Source organism: Podarcis filfolensis (genome assembly GCF_964270895.1).
Source record: "Podarcis filfolensis genome assembly, chromosome: 6".
NCBI lineage: Eukaryota > Metazoa > Chordata > Lepidosauria > Squamata > Lacertidae > Podarcis > Podarcis filfolensis.
This window is the reverse complement of record NC_139609.1, coordinates 35,437,219-35,463,576: the sequence shown is the minus strand read 5'-3', so window position 1 is coordinate 35,463,576 and position 26,358 is coordinate 35,437,219. Positions and strand designations below refer to the sequence as shown.

The 26,358-nt window shown below is 44.2% G+C and overlaps 2 protein-coding genes across 3 annotated transcripts in view; one reads left to right on the top strand and one right to left on the bottom strand.

Moving 5' to 3' along the window:
• LOC310765661 (serine/threonine-protein kinase TNNI3K) overlaps window positions 1-26,358 on the top strand; it is a 162,000-nt gene that overhangs the window by 124,484 nt on the left and 11,158 nt on the right. For both annotated transcript variants that reach the window (XM_083620943.1, XM_083620942.1), the window contains 2 exons: window positions 20,570-20,629; window positions 23,704-23,873. In XM_083620943.1, the coding sequence (XP_083477069.1) occupies window positions 20,570-20,629; window positions 23,704-23,873 (230 nt within the window). The remainder of the gene's footprint in view (window positions 1-20,569; window positions 20,630-23,703; window positions 23,874-26,358) is intronic.
• On the bottom strand, window positions 2,285-20,404 carry LRRC53 (leucine rich repeat containing 53; the record flags this gene model as incomplete). The annotated part of the gene is made up of 6 exons (XM_083620022.1): window positions 2,285-4,656; window positions 8,224-8,810; window positions 10,414-10,519; window positions 12,568-13,278; window positions 19,712-19,776; window positions 20,391-20,404. 6 exons carry the CDS (start codon window positions 20,402-20,404, stop codon window positions 2,285-2,287), a joined length of 3,855 nt encoding a protein of 1,284 aa, XP_083476148.1.

The following is a 26,358-nucleotide window of genomic DNA, read 5'->3' as shown; positions in this document are numbered from 1 at the left end:
TAAAACAACCTTCACGATGGCAGGGTGCCATGGTTAGAACAGTTGTGCCGTCTTGGCAACAGGCAATCTAGATGACAAGGGAGATAATAAGGGAAGAGACTATCTTCCTTCCCAGACTGGCCTAGCCTAGCTGACAAATATCAGGTAAAAGGGAGGGGACCGGAGCTTGCCGAAATAAAAGAAAAAAACACAAGCAAACTTTTAAAATAAATATTTAAAATAAATAGATTAGATGCATGTTCCATACCCTTCCATTGCCCTTTCCTTAATCCCAGCAGGCTTGCAGAAGAGAGAGAAAAACTACTCATAGCTCAGTAAGGCTCACTCCCCACGTTCAGATCAAGTGCCAAAGAACCAGTTTCCCCCATAGTTAGAGTGGTGTGATGGTTGTAGTGTTGGGTTAGAATCTGGGAGACTGTGGTTCACATCCCTGCTTAGCCACAAAGCCTACTGGGTGGGTGACCTTGGGCCCGTCACCAGCTCTCAGCCTAACTTATGTCACAGAGATTAATGTGGAGAGGGGGAGAACCATGTATGCCGCCTTGAGCTCCTTGAAGGAAAATTGGGATACAAATGTAATACAGATATAAAGAGTTCATGCTGGTAAACAAGCCAGTCAGTTGTTCCCAATATTTCTCCCCCATCACCGCCACCATTTTGTGACTGGATATGGCATGTTGCTGGTGCACAAGCCATAAGCACCAAAAATGCTTCTTCCGTGGTGGAAACTAGCCAATCCCAGTTCAAAGTGTGAGACAGGCCTCCTTTCCTGCTCCTGTTCTGGCCACAGAAGGAGCAGACTAAGGAGCCAGCTGTTTGCTCAGCTTCCACATCATCATATACTCTCTCTCTCTCTCTCTCTCTCTCACACACACACACACACACACACACAGAGAGAGAGAGAGAGAGAGAGAGAGCGCCAGGAACAGAAGCTCATCTTTGAAGATGCTGTAAGCAATTCCCCAGAAGGGTTCTTACAGGATATTGTTGCTTTCTGCCTTCTTAAAAGGCTCAGTGGTGCTTCACTTGACCACACTGGGTCCTGCAACTGTGTCTTTTTTTTATTTTAAAAAAATCAGCTCTAAAAAATACGGAAGGATAATATAAAAAAACACTGGTCTGCAGTGGCACGGTAATGTTATCTTGATGTTATCTAGGTTCTTCATAAAAAGTGAGTGAACAGAAGGCAGCCATTCCAGAGAACCTAGGGGCATGTGTGGAAGCAACCTTAGTAATATACTATCAAAATATTTCACTATTTCTTATAGTCACACATATTATAAAGACCAACAATCCTGCTTGGTTGGTAGAGGAGAATTTTAATGGAGAAATATCCCTAAGCTGAGGATGCACAGATGTCTTATTGCAGATTCATATTCATCTAGGCAGTGGGGTGAAGAATTAACATATTGAGCAACAGTCTCTCCAAATTTGGGTTTGCCCCTCAAGTTTTGATCTATAACAGTATTTAGCAGGGGGATAGGCTTTTGAAAACCCTTTGTCCGTTTCTACATATAGCAAAACGATACCTCTATCAAATTCTACCCTCCTAAAAGGTATATATAGTGACTCTATATCTAATCCATTTTATTAAAAATGCATACATAAAAAGTAACACTGTCATTGTGCAGCCCCCATTGGAGGATCTGTCGTGCTGCATCACAATCTTGATTTGCATGAAGTCAGAGCTCGCACCCTCCATTGGATAATTTGTACTGTCTTATCGCAAGCCTGGATTTGCTGGAAGTCAGGGCAGGAGAGGGAAGCAAATGGGAAGGCAGTCTTTAAAAGGGCATTTTCAAACAACAACAGATGTTTGAATAAAGCAGGGATGGAGGGACACAGAAGCTGTGAGAATGTTGTGGGGGCATGTTGAGGGAGCTGTGACGACATGGAGGATTTGAAGAAGCTCTGAGAATATGGACACTTGAAGGAGCTGTTATGGGATTTGGGGATTGGGGTGAGGGGTGAGGGGGAAAGGGATGGGTCAGGTTGGCAAGGGGGCTGAGGGTTTGGTGGAGGGGGTTGATGAGTAATGTGAGCAGGGGTGGCAGTTCCTAGTTGTTGTTTTATTTAAAAAAGCAGTTATTCTATTGTAAGAAAACTTTATACAAAATATGCAATGCCTTCTTAACTGTAATTTATAAGCACAATTCTGTTCAGTAATTGCATGCTCTTTTTTATTCTGCATTCTGCTTTGGCTTTCACAGCTCAAGAGCTCCTTGTTTTTCCCCATCCTATATTGGTCTGAAAGTTTGAGTCCTGGGTTAGAAAGTCTAGCTTTTCATATTGAAAAGGGTTTTTTGTCTTTGAAGAGAACTAAGGAAGGATAAATGTTTTTCGAAATATTTGCTTTGCTTTGTTCTGCCTGTGAAGGCAATTCTTTATCACAATCAGCAGATGTGGGAGACAATGTAGGTTTGGAGGTTTCGGCTTTATGTGTCTTGTAAGGAAGTGAAGGCATCTCAGTTTGTTCCTCATAACTGACGTCTTTAAGCTTTGATAACAAAGGATGCTCTTGACGTGTTGCTGGTGGCATTTTACCTTCTTTATGATCACTGCTACCTTCATCAAGTTGATTGTTTGGAGCTTCTTGCAAATCACTCTCATTATCCATATGCACCGTATTGTTCATTTCAAGATTGATGTTGCTCTCCAGATGTGTGTTTCCAGTTTCAGGGGAAGTGGGGACGTTTGATGTGTTAGAGATAATGGTCACTTTGACAACATTTTTATGAAATGTTTTGCATTTGTTATTCTCCCACTCATTCCCAGTTTGCACTCCTTCCTCTTTTAGGCCCGCTGAGACCATGAGTGTATCTGGGATAAACATTTTCGTTGACTCACTGTTGCTTTCTGCTTTGAAACCTGCTCTCTGGTGCTGTGATTTTGTTCCATATACTTCCATGTCATTAGTTCTAGCTGGCATTTGAAGTTGTTTGGTGGTTATACACCCAGCGGCCTGAGATTTAGAAAGTGTGCTGCTGAACTGAACTGGAGATTTGAATCTATTTATGTCCTTTTCTGTCGGAATTTGGTGTCTACTTGATGGTGGAATTTCACCAAAGCTATGGGACTCCACAGCAACTAGATTTCTTTGTGCAGATTCAGTCTCTATAGCCCTTTTGTGCCCTTCCAGTCCATCTTCCACTGTTAAGCTTTTATCTTGCTGTTTTTGGAACTGCTTCGGATTCCTGCCTTGCATTATATTCTCAGCAATTTGCTGAAACTGCATATTATCGTCTTTGGTGGCATTTTGCAAATTGAGCCCTTCTCTTTCAATAAAGAGAGCTTGAGAAAGACTGTGGTCTTCTTCCTGTGCTTCCATCATCAAAGAACTCTGGTGAAAGGCCAGGACTGCAGTTTCTGTAATATCTTTACTAAGCTCTTTAGAATTCACTGGTGCTGGAATGTTATTTGCTTCATTCTGCAAAACACTCAGTGAATGGTTGGGTGAAACAGCAATAGCTGAAACAGTCATCCTTGAAGTTCCATTTGGTGAGAATAGAGATGAGCTCCTGGTGCAACTTTGAGCTTGTAAAAGCTTGGCGGGTGAAGTACCCTCAGCAATTGTCATGTGAGAAACACTCTTAGAAGGACAAGAGATGACTGTAACAGCATCTGTACCATTTTCTTCAGGCAGTTTCCCAACAGATTCTCTAGAATAAATAATATCTTTGCTGCACTCTGAGATCTTTTGGGCAGCCACAGAATTTTCTGATTCTGATTTTGTTTTTGTTCTCCTTCTTCTGTCTTCCCTCGTGGAAGCATGTGGCAATTTTGCCTGTCGACAACTTGGGCACTGTTCTTTGTTTTCTTTGGGGAGAAGCTCTTCAGGCTGGATTCTTGCTTTTCTAAAAGGATGTAAATTTAACTTCACAGTTAGAGAATCCTGGCTTTTAGTTTTCATTTTATGCTTCTGGATGAATCTAATCAGTTTTTCCCCAGGTCCTGCAGAGGTGGGAGATGGTTTCCTTTCTTCATTTTTTGCTCTTGAATCATAGTGCAATCTCCTTCCCAGAGCAGGGGTGAGGTTTCCTTGAATACTCTTGCCTTGTCCTTTGTTCTCTGGGGATCTCACCCCACTTAAGCCACTTGTCACATCCACCCTCTTTATTGTTGTCAGGTCAGGTACATAAAAGCTAACACTCTTGGGCTGATACATTCTCTTGATTGCTGGCGATAACGACATCTCTTCATCAGTCATACAGGAACTGACTGCTCTTTTGCTCTTAACTTCACTCTGTCCTTCATCCAACTTCACATTTTTGCCATGGTTCTGTTTCTTTTCTGTCGGGTAGTTGCGATATTTATCACAGCCTATGTATTTACAGATAAGGAAGTTGTCTAGCTGCGGAGAAATATTTTTGCTCCTTTCTAACGATCCACATGGATCATCCTGTCGCCATCCATGGCTTCCTAATGTTGCTTCTTTCACGCAGTGGTCCTTGGATTCCTCTGGTGTGTCAGGTGCTGATGACGAGGCTGTAATAAAATGCCTTTGCCTCAGCCTGTAAGGCTTTAAGCAGTCCTCATCCTCCTCGGTTTTGGATACAGACAGACACGACTCATTTGCTAAATGTTTTCCAAGCCCTTCTTTTGCCAAAACACACGCAGCTCTTGAATGTCTTCCACAGAATGTGTCACTTCTGATTCCTGTGAAACAGCAAATGTTGAAACTTAGCACATGCAGAGGAGTTCTCTTACACTGGCTAAACAGATGTTTGGAACACCTACATCGGGGGTGCCAAAAAGAAGAGGGCTTCCCTGCTTATGGGAAAATGCAAAACAGCTAGCTAATGTCTCAGGCTCAGCAAAACATTTTTACGTTGCAAAGCAATGGCTAATGTATTCTTTTGGAGTGGCCATTTTTTAAAAAATGAACTGAATAATGACTGATATGAAGACAACTTTGTTCTTGTTCTCTGTATAGAACTATACAGTCAATCAGTCATGTATGCTTCTGCAAGATAATTCTGTCAACACCATAATTTCTAAATATCCGAATTGAAGCTCCTGTGTTGACTGTGCAATTATTTATTTAGCACTTTAATACTAACATTGAAACCACATTCTCTGATCTTCTCTGCTTCCCTTCCCCTCATTTCCCAGCCTTCCTCCTGCACAACTCTTTCTTTTGTTGCATTTCACTTGATGAAAGCCGCTCTGCTATCCTTATATGCCCCCTCTTGCTCCCCTCGCTTCCCCGTTTCTGGTTACTATCTACCCTGCCCTTATCCTGCCTCTAGATTTTTTTCCCTCCCCCCTCCTTTCTGGTTCTTTTGCTGGTACAGTCAAACAAAACGCTTTCTCTCAAACTATTAGCCAATTTCCTTTCTGAACTCTTGGCTCATGCTGCTGACCCTCACCGTTTCACTTTTTCCCTATTTCTTTTGAACATTCCCACACCCACCACTTCCAGGCAGGCTTCAACCCTCTTCATTCCACTGAGCATGCCATCTTCACAATCACTGTATTCTTGCTTCTCCCAAATGATCTCAGCTCAGTCTTCTTCCTCTTTGACTTTACTGCTGCTGATCATTCTGCTTGGCTTGGCTTCTTTTTTTGGCCATAGGTAAAGGTAAAGGGACCACTGACCATTAGGTCCAGTTGTGACCGACTCTTGGGCTGCGGCGCTCATCTCGCTTTATTGGCCAAGGGAGCCGGCGTACAGCATCCAGGTCATGTGGCCAGCATGACTAAGCCGCTTCTGGCGAACCAGAGCAGCACACGGAAACAATGTTTACCGTATTTTTCGTCCTATAGGGTGCACCGGCCCATAGGACGCACCTCGTTTTTTTTGGGGGGGGAATGAATAAAAAAAAATTATTTCCCCCCCCCCCAGCCACGGCTTCCGCCCCAAGCCTTCTGCACACCTGCTCGAAGCCTCGCGCACCCGGCGGGACCTCCCGCCGGGCATGCAAGGCTTGCGGACACCAGCCGGAAGCACGGGGAGCCCTCCGGAGGGCTCCCCGTGCTTCGGGCTGCAGGCTGCTGCCCACAAGCCTCGTGAGCCCGCGGGAACTCCCGCCAGGCTTGCAAGGCTTGCGGATAGCTTCCTGAAGCCTGGAGAGCAAGAGGGGTCGGTGCGCACTGATGCCTCTCGCTCTCCAGGCTTCAGCGAAAGCCTGCATTCGCCCCATAGGACGCACACACATTTCCCCTTCATTTTTGGAGGAGAAAAAGTGCATCCTATGGGGCGAAAAATACGATACCTTCCTGCCGGAGCGGTTCCTATTTACCGTATTTTTCGCTCTATAGGACGCACTTTTTCCCCTCCAAAAATGAAGGGGAAATGTGTGTGCGTCCTATAGGGCGAATGCAGGCTTTCGCTGAAGCCTGCAGAGTGAGAGGGGAGAGCCCCAGCGCCAGCCCCACAAGGTCGGGGGACAGAGGGAGGTGGAACGCCGCCATCCCGCTGTCTCCCGAAGTGGTTTGGAGGCTGACGGCGGGGAGACCCCGCCGCCAGCCCCGCAAGCTCCGGGGACAGTGGGGAGGTGCAGCGCGTCTCCCCGCTGTCCCCGGACCTGGTCTGAAGGTGGGCGGCGGGGAGAAGAGCGCTTCTCCCCGCTGCCTGCCCCGCAAGCTCCGGGGACAGCGGGGAGGCGCAGCGCGTCTCCCCGCTGTCCCCGGACCTGATCTGAAGGCGGGCTGCGGGGAGAAGAGCGCTTCTCCCCGCTGCCTGCCCCGCAAGCTCCGGGGACAGCGGGGAGGCGCAGCGCATCTCCCCGCTGTCCCTGGACCTGATCTCAAGGCGGGCGGCGGGGAGAAGAGCGCTTCTCCCCGCTGCCGGCACCACAAGCGCCTGGGGGGGAAATACATTTTTTTTCCTTTATTTCCCCCCAAAAAAACTTGATGCGTCCTATGGGCCGGTGCGTCCTATGGGGCGAAAAATACGGTATCTACTTGCACTTTGACATGCTTTCAAACTGCTAGGTTGGCAGGAGCAGGGACTGAGCAATGGGAGCTCACCCCATCACGGGGATTCGAACCGCCGATCTTCTGATCGGCAAGTCCTAGGCTCTGTGGTTTAACCCACAGCGCCACCCATGTCCCTTTTTGCCATAGTTCTGTGCAATTCTGACCTCAGTTGATTCTCTTCTAATCTCTCTTTCAGTGTTTCCCTCCCTAGCTAGGGTATCTTAGGGCTCTAACCTTAACCCTCTGCTAACACCTTTCTACATGCTCTTACTGAGTGACTTCATCCTATCTCATACTTCAATGGCACCCTTCTCTACCCATCTGGGAATGACTGTAGTTTATTGAAAGAGCATTTGCCAGCAGGTTTGATCCCTGGCATCTCCAGGTAGGGCTGAGAAGGATTCCTTGCCTGAAACCTTGGAGAGTCACTGCCAGTCAGTGTAGACAGTGCTGAACTAGATAGACCAATGGTCTACAGGCCCTTCAAGTGTCCCTATTTTCCAGGGACAGACCTGGATTTACAGAAGCCATCCCGGTTTCTGATTTGATCCTGGAATGTCCCTATTTTCATCAGAGAAATGTTGGAGGGTATGGTAGGACATCCCTATTTTCATCGGAGAAATGTTGGAGTTATGCAACCCCCAAGCCAAGGAGATGAGTAACTATACAACCTTTAGAAGACACTTGAGAGCAGCCCTGTATAGGGAGGTTTCTTAATGTTTAATGCTTTATTATGTTTTTATATGTGTTGGAAGCCACCCAGAGTGGCTGGGGCAACCCAATCAGATGAAATAGGGTGTCCCTGTTTTCATCAGAGAAATGGAGGGTATTGACTCCCTTTAAGGCAGTTTCCTATTTTCCTACTCATATACTCCAGAATTTCCCACCTCCTTCTGATACTTCATCTCCAAGTGCCTTCCTAAGATGTACATTGGATGCCAACAGGAAGGCAGGATCGAGGAAGATCCTTGCACTGCCCCATGAGTTTGTTCTTCTTTCTCAGCAGGTACAATATCATTGCCACAGCCCCATAGCTCTCCCCCTCACTGCTATAGTAACCTTAGAACAGGAAGGCTATAATGTATCAGGAGCTAACAGTGGGCTTAGTTCTCATTCCCCAAACCTCAGGCAGGGCACATTGGCATGGGAAATCATCACACCTGTGGCCTTTCTTGTTCTAATATTATGGAAGCAGCGAGGCGTGCTTCTATTGATCTGTGATAACTCTTCATGAGAGGGAGTAACTGGGGAATCATCAGTCAAAACAGAAGCGATGTCCAGTTCCCAGGAAAAAGAGCTCACCTTGATTCAGTTTGTGATAGTCCTCAGATCTTGTCGCCTGTGTGTCTTCCTCCCACTGCCCAAAGTTGTCTGGGCTTCTAACTCTCCTTTGGAATTGTTTTTGGCACAGTCCATCTGCTTCATTAGGCACAGCTGCATTCCCAGAAGACTCTGGAGGATAAGACTGTAGCAGTCTACAGTTAAGGCACAAGAAATGGTCATTTTTCATCTGTTCATTCTCCTTTTGAATGCTTCTGAGTGGCATTTTTAGGCCTGTGCACTTAGACTCTGCCTTTACTGTTGCTTGATGGCTATTTTCCTTTAAAAGTGGCGTTTCCCTGCCAGACCCCAACATGGACATGACCTTTATTTCATTTTCCCGAGTTAAGTGGCAGTTACAGTATCCCTTAGTGAGGTAATTTCTTGGCTCATGACCACACTGGGATTCATCTAGGGTTCTGCAACAGCAGTTTCCTGATGAGTGTTCATTTGCTTTGCCGTGTTGAAACTTCCTGTTAAAGAGGGCTAAAACTAGGCAGGTGAGACCAACACCTCCTGTGACAAATACAAGGTTTATCAAAGATGAAATCAGGTAAATTAAGGTAGAGCTCATTAGACATTAAACATACACATCAGAACATAATAAAACAAAACCACTAAAGGGATAATCCTGCTATATGAGATTATTAAAATGTAGCAGAGGAGGGGGTAGAACAGGAATCCAATTAAATCCCCACACATTTTTATCTATATAATTCTATCATTCTGTGTCATCCGCAGCAATTATTCAAGGAGCAAATGCATTTGTAATGATTGGAGATACATCTGAGATCTCCTTAAAAGAGAAAAAGTACCTCTTGAAGACCTTTTTATGCCAACAGGCATTTGCAGATGTTTAAAATTGATTAGCCAGATGCTTTAATGATTATTTGTCTTTTTTTTTTTTAGTGGTATTATATTGTTGTACACCGGCCTGACATTTTATGATATGGTGATATAGAAATACTTTCATTGAATGAAAGTAAATAGTTGTAGATGGAAGCTTTATCTTTGAAATGACAGTAACTGCATTGCAGAAAAGTCTGATAGGACCCGGGTCATTTTTAGTTCATGAACTATTGTCTGCCACCATCCAATGAAAGGAGGTTAAGTCTCCAGAAGGGAAGTTAAAGGAAGTTTGTTCATTTAAGAACTATACCTATATGTTTTGCTTCATGAAACTAATAGCAGTTGCGTGGAAGGCAATTTAGATCAGAAAACTTGTTCAGGTGGACAGCACAGAGCACAGTGGCCCTGATCTGATTACGATCTCCCCTTTATATTTTTGTCTTATCGCTCTGTGTGCATAAGAGCGATCCAGTCACATTTCTCTTGCCTTCTCAAGTAGTTGCAAATTATAGCAGAAAAAAATTTACTCCCCAATATTCTCAGAATTCTTTCTTTCAGATATTGACACTGAATGCTCATTAGGTAGCAGAATAATTAGCAAAAAAATTATTGATTATATGATAATGGCGTTTTGGATGTCAGTTTTTGACATTTGGGTTTGAAATTTGACTTCAGTATCTGATATTTGACTTAGCAGTTGACAGCTTATGACATTTCATATTTGACATCTGCAAAACAAAAACAAAAACATTGAGAGATGCTGATTAGTTTGAAGAATATGGCTTTTGAAGTAAATTTTTAAAAAAATTAATATTTTGTAATTTTTGTGAAATTTTGTTTCTATGGGAATGCTAATTAACATGCTTGGCTGCAGTCTAATGGAGGGCATATTTAGATCGCAAAGGAAAATGGCTTTTTTAAAATGTCTGGGAAAATCTGGATGTAAGTCATGTCAGCAGACTAAAGAAAGCTCAACAACTTTTTTGTCCAGATTTGTCCAATTATGACTTTGTTTACAGCGGTCCTGGGAAGTCTAAATTCCTCCTCAATGTCATCCCATCCCAGCAGTTCTGCAGACCGCAAAATAAACCCTAGACTTGGGCTTTGTCTATGAGGCTCTGCACAAATACAAAATAAAATTCATTTAGAATAAAGACTATTATTGAATGAGGATAAATTGTTGGTTTGTGGTTTTTTTTTAAAAAAAAAACAGACTGAATTTTGGAGAGTATTCTTCAGAACCTGAGAATTAAAAATCATAAACTGAGGTGGGATTGGAATCCAGATTCCTGGGAGCCAGACATAACGTTCTGTCCTCTGTACCACAATGCCATGGCAGTTGCCACCCACATGGGAAAATCAGGCATTCCTATACAATAAGGCTCATTGACAGCACTAGTCAGCTGATTGGCACTGTCATTAAGCCTCACTTGCAGAGGAATAACGAAAGCTTAAAAGTTAGCTCCCAGTTGTTTATTTGTAGCCACATTTTTGTAGTCGCATCACGTGGGACAGGTTGACATGGTTTGAGGAACATGGTCTTGTGGGCCAAGTTGGGGCCTGTGCAGGACCTTAGGCCTGTGGGGCAGAGTATCCTCACACCTGCTATATACATTAAGCCATGTCACGAGGTTATGTGAACCTTTTGAAACCCATTAGACACAGTATATGTTTTTCAGTAATGTAGGCTGTGAAGGAAGCAGCCCAAGCAGTGAGAAGGAAAATTTGAGGGCATTTTAACTGTCTAGGGAAATTCAGGCTGGTTGTATCTCGAACTGCTTTGGCATTCCAAATAAGAAGCTAGTAGAGTAACTGGTTCTCTTTGGCACCAGAGGAGAAATATCACTTATCAATTCATCCAGCAGCCTCCCTGTCTTGTTTTCATCTTGGCAGTCTCCCTTCCACTTACAACCTGTGCCTAACATTTCTTCGCTTGTGAAATGAAATGAGATCACAGCCTGAGGTGGTATAGCTTCAGGCAGTGGTATAGCTCCGGGCGAGACTTTCAACTCCAAGATATATTTTTATATGTTTCTGTCAGAAGGACAATGTATTGTTGGTTGAAGAGAACTCAGGGTCATCGCAAAAGTGCAATGGAGCCACCATTCCAAGATAAATAAATAATTTCTGGGACTAACAGTAAGCAGAATAGGTGTAAGGCATATTCTGGAAGGAAGAACAGTAGTTTGCATGTTGCTGCAGGCAAGGAAGAAACTAATTGCCCTCTGAGTCCAGGTTCTCATTTCTAAGAGTCCCAGGCCTTGGAACACAAGAAGAAGCACTCCTTTTTAAAAAGACAAAAGGAGGCACACGACTGAGCAATATGAACGGTGCCATCCTTGAAGCTGTGTCTTGAGGCTCAGGAGGCCTTAATGGTGTGCAGTGCCTTCCATCAGCTTCAGCTGGCCCAGCTGTGCCCCTATCTGGACAAGAATAGCCTAACTTCTGTCGTCTATTCTCTAGTAACCTCTAGTTCAGATTACTGCAATGCATTTTACATAGGAGCTGCATCTGAAGACGGTTTGGAAACTTCAGCTGGTGAAGCATTTGGCAGCCAAGTTGCTCACTGGAGCAAGACGGTTTGAGCATATTACACCGGTCCTGGCCTGACCAGCTGCCAATTAGCTTGTGAGCCCAATTCAAAGTGCTGGTTTTGACCAGTGGTGTAGCGTGGGTTGCCAGCATGCAGGGCAAGGAAAGTATTGTGCCCCTTAACTGGTGCCTCCATGCAGTGCTACTGCTGCTGCCAGAAAGAGCAGTGGAGCAGTGGTGGGACATGGGTGTGTGCCTTCACCACTGCCACCGCTGTGAGTCTCACCATCTGCCCATCTCTGCTGGCAGGGGATGCTATATGGCCAAGGGATGCAAGAGCCTGTCCTCTCCCAGCTCCTGTTCAGCATGCTGCTCACATGAGACAGAATGGGGAGCACCTCCAGTTGCGGCACCAGCTGCAGAGGCTTGTCCCTAAAAATGTGCCTCGGGCAATTGCTCTGGTAGCCCCCCGCCCATGTTACACTTTGATTTCGACCTATAAAACCTTAAATGGCTCAGGACCACAATACTTCAAGGACCACCAGCTAGGTCTCCAGCTGTTTTGGGACTACAGCTCCTATCATCCCTAGCTAGCAGGACCAGTGGTCAAAGAAGATGGGAATTGTAGTTCAAAAACAGCTAGAGACCCAAGTTTGGGAAACCCTGGACTCTAGATGATAGCTAATACACAGGAGATCTTACTTAGGACAAGGTGTGGGATTGGCTGGTTATCAGGTTCTCCATGACTATGATTTCATGATTATTTTTTCATAAAATGGTTTAAAAGAAGGAGGATCTCGGAATAGATCAGGTGACAAATATGCTGGCAAGGGGTGGGGGTGCCATTACCTAGAAAGGAAAAAACAGCAACCAGTGCAACATCTCGTCCGTAGTTCCTCCTCCTGTTTTCTAAAATACCAGGAGGGTGTTTAAGTGCAGACTTACAGTTGACCTCCGTGAGCTCAAGCAGATTGGTCACTGATGGGTTTTCAGAAGCTCTGCAACTCACATTATCAGCGTTTCTGAGCATCCTTGATGAAGAATTGACGTATTTCCTTAGAAAGGAGGCTAGGTCGTGAAGTTTGCATGTGCAGTTCCACGAGTTCTGGTCTAAGCTTAGAAGACTTAATTGAGCGAGAGAGGAAAAGGTGTCAGGAATAATGGCTAGCCTGTTCCTTGAAAGGTCAATTTCCATCAGTTGGGCAAGGCCATGGAAGGCTCTCTTTTCAATGGAGCTAATGAAATTGTTTGACAAATCTAGGGTCCTGAGTTTGCCAAGCTTTGCCATCTCAAAGCTTTCCCCTGTGATGCTCATTAGTTGATTCCCATTTAAGTGGAGTCTAATAAGATCCTTTGTGCTCATAAACCAAATTCCACGAATGCGGCTCAAAATGTTGTTGCTTAACACTAGCACTTGCAGCTTTTGAAGTTCATGAAATGTGCTGTACGTGATAGAAGAGCTTGATATTTGGTTCTGGTCCAGAAGTAAAGTCTTCAGGGTTCTAAGTCCAAGAAAAGCATCATCTCTAATGGTTGTAATCCCATTAGCGCTGAGTCTTAGTAAAGTTGCATTGAACAGGAAGGACAGGTTAAACCCTTCTACTGAAGTGATACTTCCATCAGTAACAATCAAAGCTTTTGTGGATGCAGGAACAGCTATACGAAAGGAATAGAAATATAGTTAAGTTTCTGTAGAGGTGCAGGCTTGCTCCTCGTAATCTTTGCTTGGATTTTAAGCAACTCATATTAATGGGGTTATGAATCAAAAGTTATTTTTCATTTGTTAAAAGAGAAAACTTCCCATTCTAATTTACAAAATACCTACTAGCGTTCTTGATATACAATTTATTGATACAAAGTATTGCTTTGATAGATTTTATTTATTTGTTTTGACAGTTTATGTGCTGCTTAACTGCAATCATTATCTAGGGGCATGCAATGAAAATAAAAAACCAGTTAAAAATATAAATTCAGAATTGAGTTAAAATTCCTACTGGAATAAACGTGTCTTTAGTAGGCACTGGAAATTCAAGTTGCCTGACCTCAACTGGAAGGGAATTCCATGAAATGGGGCCCACAATATTGAATGCATCCATACATCTGAGTCATGGGGGACCACTAGGAGTAACTCCCCTGAAGACCTCAGTGGTTGGACAGGGATATCAAGAATCTTGCATTCCTCGAGCTATCTTAGATTCAAGTTGTTAAGGACTTTGCAAATGAATACAAGTGCCTTGAACCTGGCCTTGTAACATATGGGCAACCAGTGCAAGCTTTTGAACACTGGAGTCATGTAGAGGGAATAATTTGTCCCCATCAACAGTCTGGTTGCTGATATATCTATATCATCTATATCTATGGATATAGGGTGTGTGTGTGTGTGTGTGTGTGTGTGTGTGTATGAGTCAGAGAGAGCATTAGAAGACAACTTAGGTCAGTGATGAAATACAGTATGATAGGTCATTTGAGCAACCTGCTTTTACAATCAAATATCACTTTTTAAAGCAATATTTATCATTTCAAAAGGGGGGAAAGGAAAAGGAGCATGTAGTTAATTAACTCTATCCTGTTGAAAGAGAAACTTACCATATTTTTCGCACTATAGGACGCACCAGACGATAAGACACACCTAGTTTTGTGGGGAGGAAAACAAGAAAAAAAATATTCTGCATCCCAGAAGCCAGAACAGCAAGAGGGATCTGGCTTCTGGGATAGCCTCTTGCTGTTCTGGCTTCTGGGATAGCTGCTGAAGCCTCTCCTGGGCAGTGGGATGAAGGCTCCCCCTGCCCGGAAGAGGCTGCCCTCTGTCCCTTCCCCCATCTCCTGCAAGATCCGCGCACTCTTAAAAGGGAGCGCGGCTCTTGGGGGCTTTTCTGGGAAATGTGGGAAGGGACAGAGCCATGCGCGAAGCCTCCGCAGGGCAGCAGGGAGCCTTCATCCTGCTGCCCTATGGAGGCTTTGGGGGCCTATCCAAAAGCCAGCATAGCTAGAGGGAGTGCTGCGCAGCACTCCCTCTAGCTGGTCTAGCTTCGCGCGAAGCCTCTGCAGGGCACGGGGAGCCTTCATCCCCGTGTCCTGCAGGGTGCCTTCATCCCGCTGCCCTGCGGAGGCTTTGCACAGCTAAGCCAGAAGCTAGAACAGCGAGACGGAGCGCTGCGAAACACTCCCTCTCCCTATTCTAGCCGCGCAGCCTGCATTCGCTCCATAAGGCGCACACACATTTCTCCTTACTTTTTAGAAGGGAAAAAGTGTGTCTTATAGAGAGAAAAATACAGTACTTGGGGGCAGTTCATAAAGGCTATCCAAGGCTGTTCATCCCTAAGGCAAAAGTGCACTAACCCCTGGAACAGATCCCAAGTGGATCTGCATCACAGGGCCCCAAATTCAACATTAAGTAGGAAGATGTTTTTATGCGTTGTCCTTATTTCATGCTTCAGAATGGAAAGGCAGGGCTCCACTCCTTTTCTGTTTCATTATTTTGCTGCATTGTATCTAGTGAATGCAATAAGCATGCTATACATGTAATATCTGGCATTCCGTGTGATCTTTCACTCCGGCTGTGGAGGGTAGAGCTTTAATGGCTTCATAAACTGACAGCACAATTCTGCACCAAGTGGCTGGAAGGTATACATCGCTGCAGAGGTGCATTGCCATCAAAACCCCATCTGGAGCATGCTGCTTGCATCCTGGATGCAGCCTATGACTGGAAAGCACCAATGAAAAAACTCATAGCAAAACAGCCCAGAATCTAATAATAATATATCCAGGTCAGACAAAGATGATGGAAAGAGTGGACTGCTTCCCTTAACTGGAGCGGCATGGATATGTGTTATGCCAGCACTCCAAGCTGCCTCTCTCAGCTGACTGCCATTATCAATCTCCCTGTCCTGCCTGGATTAAGTCACTGCCAGCTTGCCCTCTCCCAGCACCATGCTCACTCAGACAGTAGCTTAAATTCATCAAAAGCTTCATACAACACTCTTGTCGTTACCAGTATATTAATATTTTTTGGGGGTGGGGGGTTTACTGTGCTCCTGTGTGACAGATTTGTTCAAGAAACAGAAAACCATCTGTTCCACTAGATGTCAAAGTTAATGCATTGCTTATCACAATGATTTTTATGCTGTAATATGCAAAAAGATTTTCCCCGCCTCTCCACCTTTCTAATGGAAGTGAGAAACGAACAGCACTTTAGCATAAGCACGCCGAGCAGGCAAGCTTCCCACATGCTGCTCAGCCACCGTGCCTCAATCCTGACCTGATGCACTCCTGCTATTACCAGCAAGGGCGTCCCCTGAGTAGCGACTGTCATTTGAGCTACCTCACCAATTTACTGATGCTAATGTTTATCTGTGCTGGGAAGTCATTTGTTGTTTTCCCTTTACAATATGGATTATTTTGCCTCGGGCGGTTGTAATAAACTTGACAGGGGGTCTGTTTTCTTATTGATGCCTTGGAGGATTTCCCATAGGGCTCTCATTAAGGCATCTGAATGCAGTCCCCCTGCTGTGATATGTATTGCTTTTAATCAGGTCCCTCTATATGATAGAGATTAGCCCAGTCTTAGCTTACGTATCGTACAGTTGCTAAAATGACTGACGGAAGACTACAGAGCCGCCATTAAACGAGTAGCACTTTTCACAAGATAAAAGTTGATGTTATTCTGGGTTATCATGACAACGCCGGTTACTGCGCCACCACTTCAGCATATTAGCATGCTTGTACTAATTGAATGAGGCAGAATGGTTGCGAAAGTGTGCTTACGTTGCATCTGCCAATGTTAAAACAGATATGGCGATACATTTGTCACCGAGCAAAGTAACGCAGGCTTTAAAATAGCAAAGGCACAAGGGTAGTTAAGTACTGCTGGATTACTTGCAAATGAAATAGTTTAACTGCCGGATTCTATAACTTGCAATACCAGCACAGGTATGCTTGTGACAGCTGTTAACAATGTTACCTGATCTTAACATTCAATCCAGCACAAAGGTTTAAAGTGACGATTTGAAGCAGTTGGCTAGAGGGCTAATCAGTATTTCCCCCCCATGCAGCAGTACACTACAAGTTGTTGCCTGCAGGCCATCAATTACTTAAAAACACCAAAAGCTCTAATTTATTGTTTTTAACACTTTGTGAGATTTGCAATTTTAATTTCTCGCTGAAACGAAAAACCAAATAACGGAAAGCTTCTCAGTTTTTGCATGTATTGAGCAGAGTCCATAAGTCTGGCAGCACCCAGCTGTGCTAAAACTCTTCAAGCACCAGCCTTTCAGCTGCCTTCTAGGACTTTTAACAGGAAGCAGCTAGCAATAGGTTCATTAGCCTTTTGCTATGGACTCTTCCTTGGGCTACATAGGGTTAGATTCCTCTTCATGCTTTGGTTCTATTCCCTTCCCTCCAGAAATTTCATCTCATCTCACTAGTCCCCATCCAAGTCTTCCATAACTTAATCCTAGGCTAGTGCAGTGGTGTAGCTAGCTGCTTGAGCACCCGGGGCAGCACGCACACCCTGCACCCAGGGCTGGGGCTAGCCACCCTTGGGAGCAGGGCAAGCCAACCATTGGGTGGGGTGAGCCAGGGTAGGCCACTCTGCATGGAGCCTTGCCGCAGCCTCCCCATCAGCTGTAGGGCGGCAGAGCCTGCAGATGCCTAAACCACTGTGTCACTCCCAGGAGAGACACATGGCTTGGGTGCTCTACAGGCCCTGTGGTAAGTGCCTCCCCCTTCCGTGTGGTGCCCAGTGCCTCCCCCTAAGTACGCCTCTGTGTAGTGTGAGTCGTTTTTTGCATATTCACCTCATTTGAGATACTCCTTTCCTTGATGTACCTGCCTGTCATCCCGACCTTGCCTGACCCTTCCTCTGACCCATGGACTGAACTGTAAACTTGATTTTGAAATAGTTGTACTCAGCAAATCCCACTATTGTAGATCTATCCTTTCTTATTTCAGCTTAGTTCCTACAAGGCTCTGTCCAATCTTTCTTCTGCAAAGGCCGAATGTGCTTGCTCTTGAAAGCCTCATATCAATGGCCTAATATCAAAATTGGTTATGAAATGTAGCCCAGAAGTTTAACATTACCCTTTTAAATGACTTCTGTGACTATTCAGAGATTCTTCCTAAAATAACTATGGCCTATGTGACGCAATCTTGATCCTCATTAATTGAAACAATTATATATGACTTTATATGTATCATAGCATTCCCACTTGAAATGGAATGGAATTCTTTTGACATTGCTTTTGACTACCTCCAAAGCACAACTTTGAATGAGAACACATGGGCATTGAGCAGCAAGCAAAGAAACACTCCCATTATTCCCTGGAAACCACCGACTTTCACACAGCTTTCAATTACAATGTGGTTTAATTAAATTGGCATCAATTCTTCCACGTAGAACAGCCTTCAAAGTCAGGGAATTCATCTTGCAAAGTGGGAGCTTAATTTGTATTGATTTTGATTAGAGTTTAAAATCATTGGGCCTCTACTATCCTCACAGCCAAATTAGCCTCTCATTAAAAGCCAAAGTAGACTCGATGGCGACTGTGGGCAAAGCACTTGCCTGTGTAAGTGTCCCATGAATCACCATCAGGTATAAATGCATTTAACACTTGAGTCGGTTTGTGTTTAGAGGAGTTAGCGTGCCACTGCTAGCTACCTTGTACAGGCCATCAGGTCTGCACACAGATAAGCTGACTCATGCGTTAAGTACATTTACACATGGTAAGGCATTTGAGGAATGTTTAACATAGGCATGCACCATCCTCCCTGTTTTCAGCCCAATATGACTTTGAAAACGGTTGTTCTGACCATGTCCTGCCTTGGTTTCATAGCCTTCCATGCTCCCCTAAGACATGGCTGAGGGAGACATACAGCGGGGGGAGGGGGCTGTAACCTTCCAAATGAATTTTGGTTGCAGTTCTCGCCACCCCTGATCTTGGGCCATGCTAGCTGGGACTGAAGGTAGTTTGAGTCCAACAACATCTGGAGGTCCCCATCCCTGACAGAGAGGTTGCTTGACTCAGGGACGAACCTTCAGCATCTCCTCACATGCCTTCCCAGCTTGAGGACAAGGCCTAAATACCACCTGTACCTTGAATCTCCCATTAAACACCTACTGAGTATTTAGCTACGAGCTTAATGTAGAGCCAATGCTTCAAAGCTTTTCTAGGAAGAGAGACTTTCACTGGCATATTTGTTATGGGAGTAGGATGGCAGCAAAGGAGATCATCACAAAACCTAGGAAGTTACTGCATTTATTTACATTTGGCGTCACATTTGGGTCCCTTAATTTTTTCTTCCTCATATGCCAAATGGGAACAGTATAGCCAGGGAAAAGGATTATTGATTTTGTGGGTCATTTTATATTATTTTAATAACTATTAGGTTAGGATTTTTTTTTTCTGCTGATGGCAATAAGCAAATTTTCCTTTCCTAAGAATCAGCAGCACTTTGCTTTAAATTTGTTAATCAGGTGTCTTATTAAATTGTTGACTTAAACAAGCAATACATAATGAACACAGGCATTGTATCTTGTTAGCATTTCCACAGCTCATTTAACACCAAGAGAAGAAAAAGCATACTTTCTTTCAGAATTATAATGCACTTTATGATGCTAATCTGTATCATTGGTACATCACTTAATCTTGCTAATGCTGAAGGGTTCCTTGGCAGGGTTAGAAGGCAATTGATAGCTCATTCAGCCAGTGGACAGCTTGAACTTTGCACAAAATGTGGATAAAACTTATTAAAATGATCTATTTTGTTTTTCTTAAAGCGTTTGGCTGAGTGAAATGACTCTGTTCTCGGTAACAAAGGTTTTCAATTACCTCTGAAGGGCTTGGAATAGTTTGGATAAGGCCTCCAGGCAAAGAGAAATGAAACAATGCTATCACTCTCCAGTCAAAATGTGAAAGGCTAGCTCTCTGAAAGTTTACCTCGCAGCAGCAGGCACAAGAAGCAGTCAATACAATTACAGCTGTGCTGTGTGAGCTTACAGTATAGAATAAATATCAGTTCTCTGTAAGTGTCTTACTTAGTTACCTAGTATATATGTTAATCCTTCACACAGAGTAATATCTTCAGAGCATACCACGCATGAAGGAGGGCATGATGCGGTTAACTGAATCATCATAGCAAGCAGACTGAGCAATGCACCTAAAAGGGGCGAAAAAAGGGTACATGTACATATATCTGTATACACACACACACACACACACACATATCTTGGCCCTGACTTTTTAATACTGTTATTCATGACTTAATTGTAATTAAGCAGTGAACCCATCACTTTTCAAAGAATTACACTTGTTTAAAAGTCAGGTGTTGATGCAGTCTACAGGGTTGGAAAACCATTGTGATTCTTCCATTTTTGTTTTCATTTATAAGAAACACATTTAGCACCATGTCTAATTTGGCCCTTAAATTAGTCTGTGTTTGGGACTCTTTATAGGCATCAGACATGCTGCTTAAGTTGTTACAAGTGATAGCTTCACTTTAGGGGGGTGGGTTGAGGTGCTGCATCCCTAAACCTTGAAGCTGTAATTTCATCCATCTGAGAAGGTCATCTTTTCAAAGAGTTGTGGGAAGCAAGGAAAAGACACAGAATGGTAAAAAATGGAATGGTAAGAAAGCATTCAGTATGGCTCATCGGTTACCTACAGTTCAGCTTAGATCCCAAGTTAAGGAAGTACATGGAGGCAAAGCTTTTTATCACAGCCCTCAGCACCTTTGTACTATGACCCTGCCCCATATTCTTTAGAGAGACTCACCAACCCTCCAGCATGGCTGTAGATATGAACTTCCTTAAGTTAACTTGCCTTAGGATCCAAGCCAGTACCTTTTAGAAATTGGAAGTGTATGGCTGGAAGTGCTTTTTTTTCTCTCTTCACCAAAACAGACTCAATTTTCTTTGTACTTATATTGTTGTTCTGTCCTTATATATTTGCAGGGAAGGCCTGAATTTTCTGAAGTGGTCTCCAAGTTAGAAGAGTGCCTGTGCAATATTGAGGTAATGACAGAACGTGTCACAGTTGGTAAGCAACATGAATGCATAGTTATGAGCGAGCGTGATGATGGCTGGGCTGGTTGTTCACAGAAGGAACTCCAGAAATATTGCAAGATATGGTGCCTGACATTCTCAAGCTGATGTGCTCCGCTGCAATCTTAGCTATGAGATAGGAAGGAGATGCAGGAAACGAATGCCATTTAAATATCGAAGGAACAGAGATATCACACCATAAGAAATAGAGCCTAAGGTTAGAAGTCCTCATTCGTCTCCATTTGTAGAAACAAGCAATGAGAGTTAAAGGTGGCATGGGGAAACATCATTGGTCCCAGGGTATGAACTGAAGGCACACAAGATGCCCACCTTGCAGGTGAGGGTCTGGACAGTGCCTGGATGAAGGGCAGCTGGGGAACCACATGAACTCAGGCTAGGGTTCCATGATGGAAGAAAAGTGGGCTATATATGTATAAATAAATACAATTCCCATACTGTGCACAATCATATATATCTTTGTTCCCACGTCTGCTATTTAACTTCCCCTCCCCCAGCCCCTCCCCTGCCACCCACCCACCACTGAAATTTCATGTAATGTCTAATTCAGCCCTTGGCATTAGGCAGCTTTGTATGTGAAATTTTGAGTGTGCACTTCATAAGCTACAATGTCTACCTTTGGCTCCCTGGAGAAAACGGTTGCTTGTCTGTTTCCCATTTTGCCATAAAGAGAAACAATGCAGAAAACAGGTATCTGGAACCATGTTTCACTTGTCCTGCAGCATCTCTAAACCAGAGCAACCAGCTCCTATCCGTGATGTCACAAAATGGGTCAAACTACCACCCTTGCACTACTTACTTTAGTTTTGCGTTTTCTTCTTCTAAACTTTACAAACTGAAATGGTGCAAAGGGTAAATGTCTGCATTGATGTTATAGGGTTATTGGCAATTAGGACATGCAAGAAAAGTTTTGCAAGAGCTGAGCCTCCAGATCATACCAAAGGTCCTTGCTAAATGAGCTTACTCAACTTAATGTGATTAGCAGAAGTTAATTAGCACAAGCAAGATCAACTTTGCCTGCTTACAAGGGCTTACAGTCTAGCATTTGGGTTTAGCATACAACATCCTAATGCCTTTGCTTTCAGCATATTTTTTCAGATCAGAATGTGAATGAATCCGAATATTACTGAACTAGTTTTATTAGCTTTCATGAGGAGCCTCAGACCATGTGGCTGATGGCTAGACAATGGCCACAGGTCATCCTATGTGATCTAGGGCTTCTCACTTCACCTTAGTGGCACAGGGGTGATATTGCAGCAACCTCCATGCCACTCACCATTAAGAAACAAGCTCTGAGGCATCCTTGAAATCCTGTCCTGGTGCTGTCTTATGCCAAATGCAAGGAATTACATTCTGAACTTGAGAGGGTCCCCTTCCCATAAGAACATTAATGTGGCATTGTGTAGTATTTCAAAATGTGGTAAGCCAACCCTGCTCATTTTGCATAACGGATCCTTTGACTTTTACACCAAAGTCCTGCCCCGAGTGCACCACTGGTTTGGGCAAGGACTGTGCTTAAAGAAAAATCATGCCCAAAGGTTCACTGCTCTCCAATGCTCTAAGTTTTCACATATCCAAGAGCTGTACCCTGCAGTTTAAAAACAAATTCTGGGGCTTCTTCCTGCCAATCCTTTCCTTGCTTTGAGTCCTGTGGCTTCATCCCTCAGAAAAGGTAAATTTCACAGTGTTGAAGGGAGAAAATACCAGATCAAGTATTTTCTAAAGCAATAAGCTGAGACAGTGGAACTTAACTTCAGTCTATGGTTAAAAAAAAAAATCCCAGTCCTTTTGGCTTTCAACCGAGAGGATAGCTGATGAAATAGACGACATGCTTGATCTTGGCAACCAGGGCTGCACATGTGGGGAAAGTTCCCCAATTCCTTTCCCCTCCTATCAAAGTATATCACCACTCTTGAGCCAAAGGGTCAGAGCAGTGACTCCCATCATCTATTTCATTTTTCAAGCTCCAGCTGCAGCATGATACATTGTGTGTAGGTGGAAGTGCCTCTAAGAAAGTGTGTGTGTACATGTGTGTTTTGTTTTGTTGACAGCCTGAAGCAGTATATCACAAGTAACTGTGCTGTTTCAGAGGAGACCTAGCTGGCTCCTGTGATACATAGTCAGCAGTTTATATGAGATTAAATCTGGGGTGTGAGCCCATGTAAGCTTCAGAAAGAAGAGCAATACTTAGCTGGCTAAAACACATCGCGTCCATCATCAGAGCAACAGAGTGGTGAAGTTTGAAGGAGCAAGTGCTGTCATAAAGGGAGACTAACATTTTAGGATCTTTGTTGGCCACATGAAATAAGATGTGAAGATACTCTCTGGGCTTGTTCAAACCAGAACAAATTGTTGATTTGCACCTGCCTGTTTCCTCATTAATGTAAGAAAACCTTCTAGAAGTTGTTGAACTAAAACTCCCGCCATCCCTGAACATTGCCTATACTAGCTGGGGCTGATGGGAGCTGGAATAACTCCTTAGGGTCCAAGGAGCAATGTTTGCCTCATGGCACAGCTGTGGTGGGCAGTGGCGTAGCGTGGGTTGTCAGCACCCGGGGCAAGGCAAGTAATTTGCGCCCCCTAACCCGTGGTTTTGCGCCCCCTAACCCATGGATTTGCCCTAACCCCAGATGTTGTGCCCGGTGCGGCCCGCCCCCCCTGCACCCCCCACGCTACGCCACTGGTGGTGGGTCCAGGGAGGCTGCCATCTTCCAGTGGGGTTGGAGGATAGTTGAAGGGTCTCTCTTTGGCCAACCCTTGGAACAGCATATACATGCGAGAGTACATGTTCAGTCCCCTGAACAGAAAACATAACAGAATGCTTTGTACAGGCGACAATGATTAGCATCCTCTTGGCAACAATTTCTGAAACCTAACATGTTGAGAGCAGTAGAAATAGCTGGGGACTGGAGCAAAGTTACTTGTGAGATACTGCATATGGTGAGTTCTGCTGCTGTCAGCTTTTCTGGCAAGATTTCACAGTTCTCATAAGTGGGTATTGACAGTGTTCTCTCTGTTAATTCCAGCTGATGTCACCAGCCTCTAGCAACAGCAGTGGTTCTCTTTCTCCTTCCTCTTCCTCGGATTGCCTGGTCGCTCGAGGATGCCCTGGGCGCAGCCATGTTGCTGCTTTACGAAGCCGTTTTGAGCTGGAATATGCCTTGAATGCAAGAACTTATGCTGTCTGGTCACAAAGGTAAGAATGCAAATGGACGGAAGGAAGGAAGGAAGGATCCTTCCTTGGCCCATGGGGTTCTAAGAGTTGCTTGGTAATTAAATAATCGGCTGTTTGGACAACTACTAGCACCTAGTAGAAATGTCACCTGAAAGCAACACAGAAAGAAAACTAGTCTCTTTATTTCTTGGAGGAGACAAAACACAATCTGTGTGCTTCAGCATCTTAAGTGTCACTCTGGCAACACAATCTACAACAGCACTAGAAAAATGTGTAGTTGATTATTTCCCGAACTTAGTTCTAAAAGTCCTGGTAAAATGGTTTGTAAGGTTTTCAGAAGTATAACGGATCTTTGGGGCTGGGGAGCCCCAAAGGGTTGGACCCGAAAAACAGCTTAGTGAAGAATGAGCATGTTCAGTAGGCACCAAATGCTGGCTAAGTATTAGAGGGAAGGAAAAAGAAAACTAGGGGAAATGGAATGGAGTGGCAGGAAACCCAAATAGCAGTACTCCATACAAATAGCAATACTCCACACTCCTTTGGTTAAATGTTCCACTTGCACCCTTCCAATGCTTACCAGTTAAAAGAAAGATCAACAAGAGTGAGCTGGAAACAAGCAGGTTATGGAAATGTTAGAAGGATCTTATACCACATTCCTCCTTTGTGCTGCCGCATATAATAGATTTGCATGAAAAGAATGAGCGAGTGACACATTTAGGTTACACTATAGATACCCAAGAGGGCGAGAAAAGTAGTTATCACAGCAGCCTCCCTGCTACTGTAATTTAATGTTCATCTCAGTGCGCCACCCAAGCTCATTAGCTTGCTGAAATGGGTTCCTGTATAACCCAAAGGGTTACAGAACAGTTTCCCCCCTCAAATTCTGTGCAATACAAATTAACTAACTCCAGTCCTATAAATAGAACATTAAAAGAGTCGCCCAGAGGCAAAATGTAAAGTAAAATGAAGATGGTTTCTGCAGATTCAGTGTTTTTTCAATTATACAACACACTGGGATGATTAATGACCTAGCTTTCTAATGACAATAGTTTCTTGAGGCTTTAATTTTTTAAAACATACAAATTGAGAGAGGGATTTTGCGCTATGTGCTAACATCCATTGCAGTGCATTTTTTCCACACGCTCCACCCCCATTTTAGCTACCCAACGTAGCAAGGTACACACACATCTACTTTTGCCTTCTCACCCACACACAAAGTTAAGGAGGCATGAAATTACCTGCTCAATGCTCACCTTGTAAATGCAGTCCTTTCTGTTCATAACGCTACAGTGTTCCAAAGAATGCTGTGGGAACTTAAGCTGAGGATGAAAGCTTGGCTCAGAATCTAGAGAGAGAGCAGCTTTTGGTGTGTGCAAGACCTTTCGGCATGCACATAATGGCAGCTAGTGACCATTGGAAAGGCAGAGAGGCCAGGAGCCAATGACAGGTAGAGCCAATGTATTTCAAGATTTGCACACCCAGGTTTTTCAACCTCCAACAATTCTTCATGCAGTCATAGGCTGCTTTTGGTCTAAATGTCCCCTCTTCACACTAGTCTCCTTTGTAAGGAAACTCAGAATGACCGGGCCTAACAAGTTGTAGCATTCCCTCCCCAGAGAGGCGTGCCTGGCATCTTCATTATGCAGTTTCTGCTGTAGGCAGAAGAAACACCTCTGACACATGAGATATACAGGCAATTCCCCATTTGCACAGGCTGTGTGTGTGTTCTGAGTCATTGTGTGCGTCAGCAGTCAAATGTCAGCCCATTCCACCCCCTTCCAGGACCGAAAACTATGTGTGCGTCGGCAGCCGTGTGTCAATCAGGCATGTTCAGAATGGTCCCACCCTATTCTTGCGACTGTCAATTGTTTTAAACTGTATTTTAATACTGTATTAAAATTTTTTTTAATCTATCTTAGGACCTTATGCTGAAAGGTGGGTAATAATTTAAACAGCAACAACAATAATAATTAGGAGGAGCAGTTGCTCATGGAGCAACAGGATAATTCACTGAGCTGATTCGGTTTTGCTCAAGCAGGAAATTTCAGAACCGGGCTTTTATATCCTCTTGCTGATGACTAAAGTGGGAAGGAATTGGGGGGGGGGGCATGTTTGGAGACCTAAACAGGGGTTAAACAAGGCTTCATTTCACCTGAGTCAGAAACCCAGTTTGGCACCTCCTCCACATGCATTTGTGTGTGTGTGCGCACACACACACACACAGGCTGGCACCCCTCTGGAGGCTTCACCTGGGGCTTCACCCTGGCTAGCTGCCCCATAGCTATTGCTCTGCCTAAAACATTTTGTCTTTTTTAACATATCTAGAAGAATGAAATTTGCATCATAAGAACACAGGATCAGCCCTGCTGGATCAGGCCCATCTAGTCCAGCACCCAGTTCTCATTGTTGCTCACCAGATGCCCCTGGGGACAAGCAGAACCTGAGCATCATAGAAGCAACTAGTATCCTAGGCCGAATACCTCTGGCAGTGGAGGGAGAACACAGC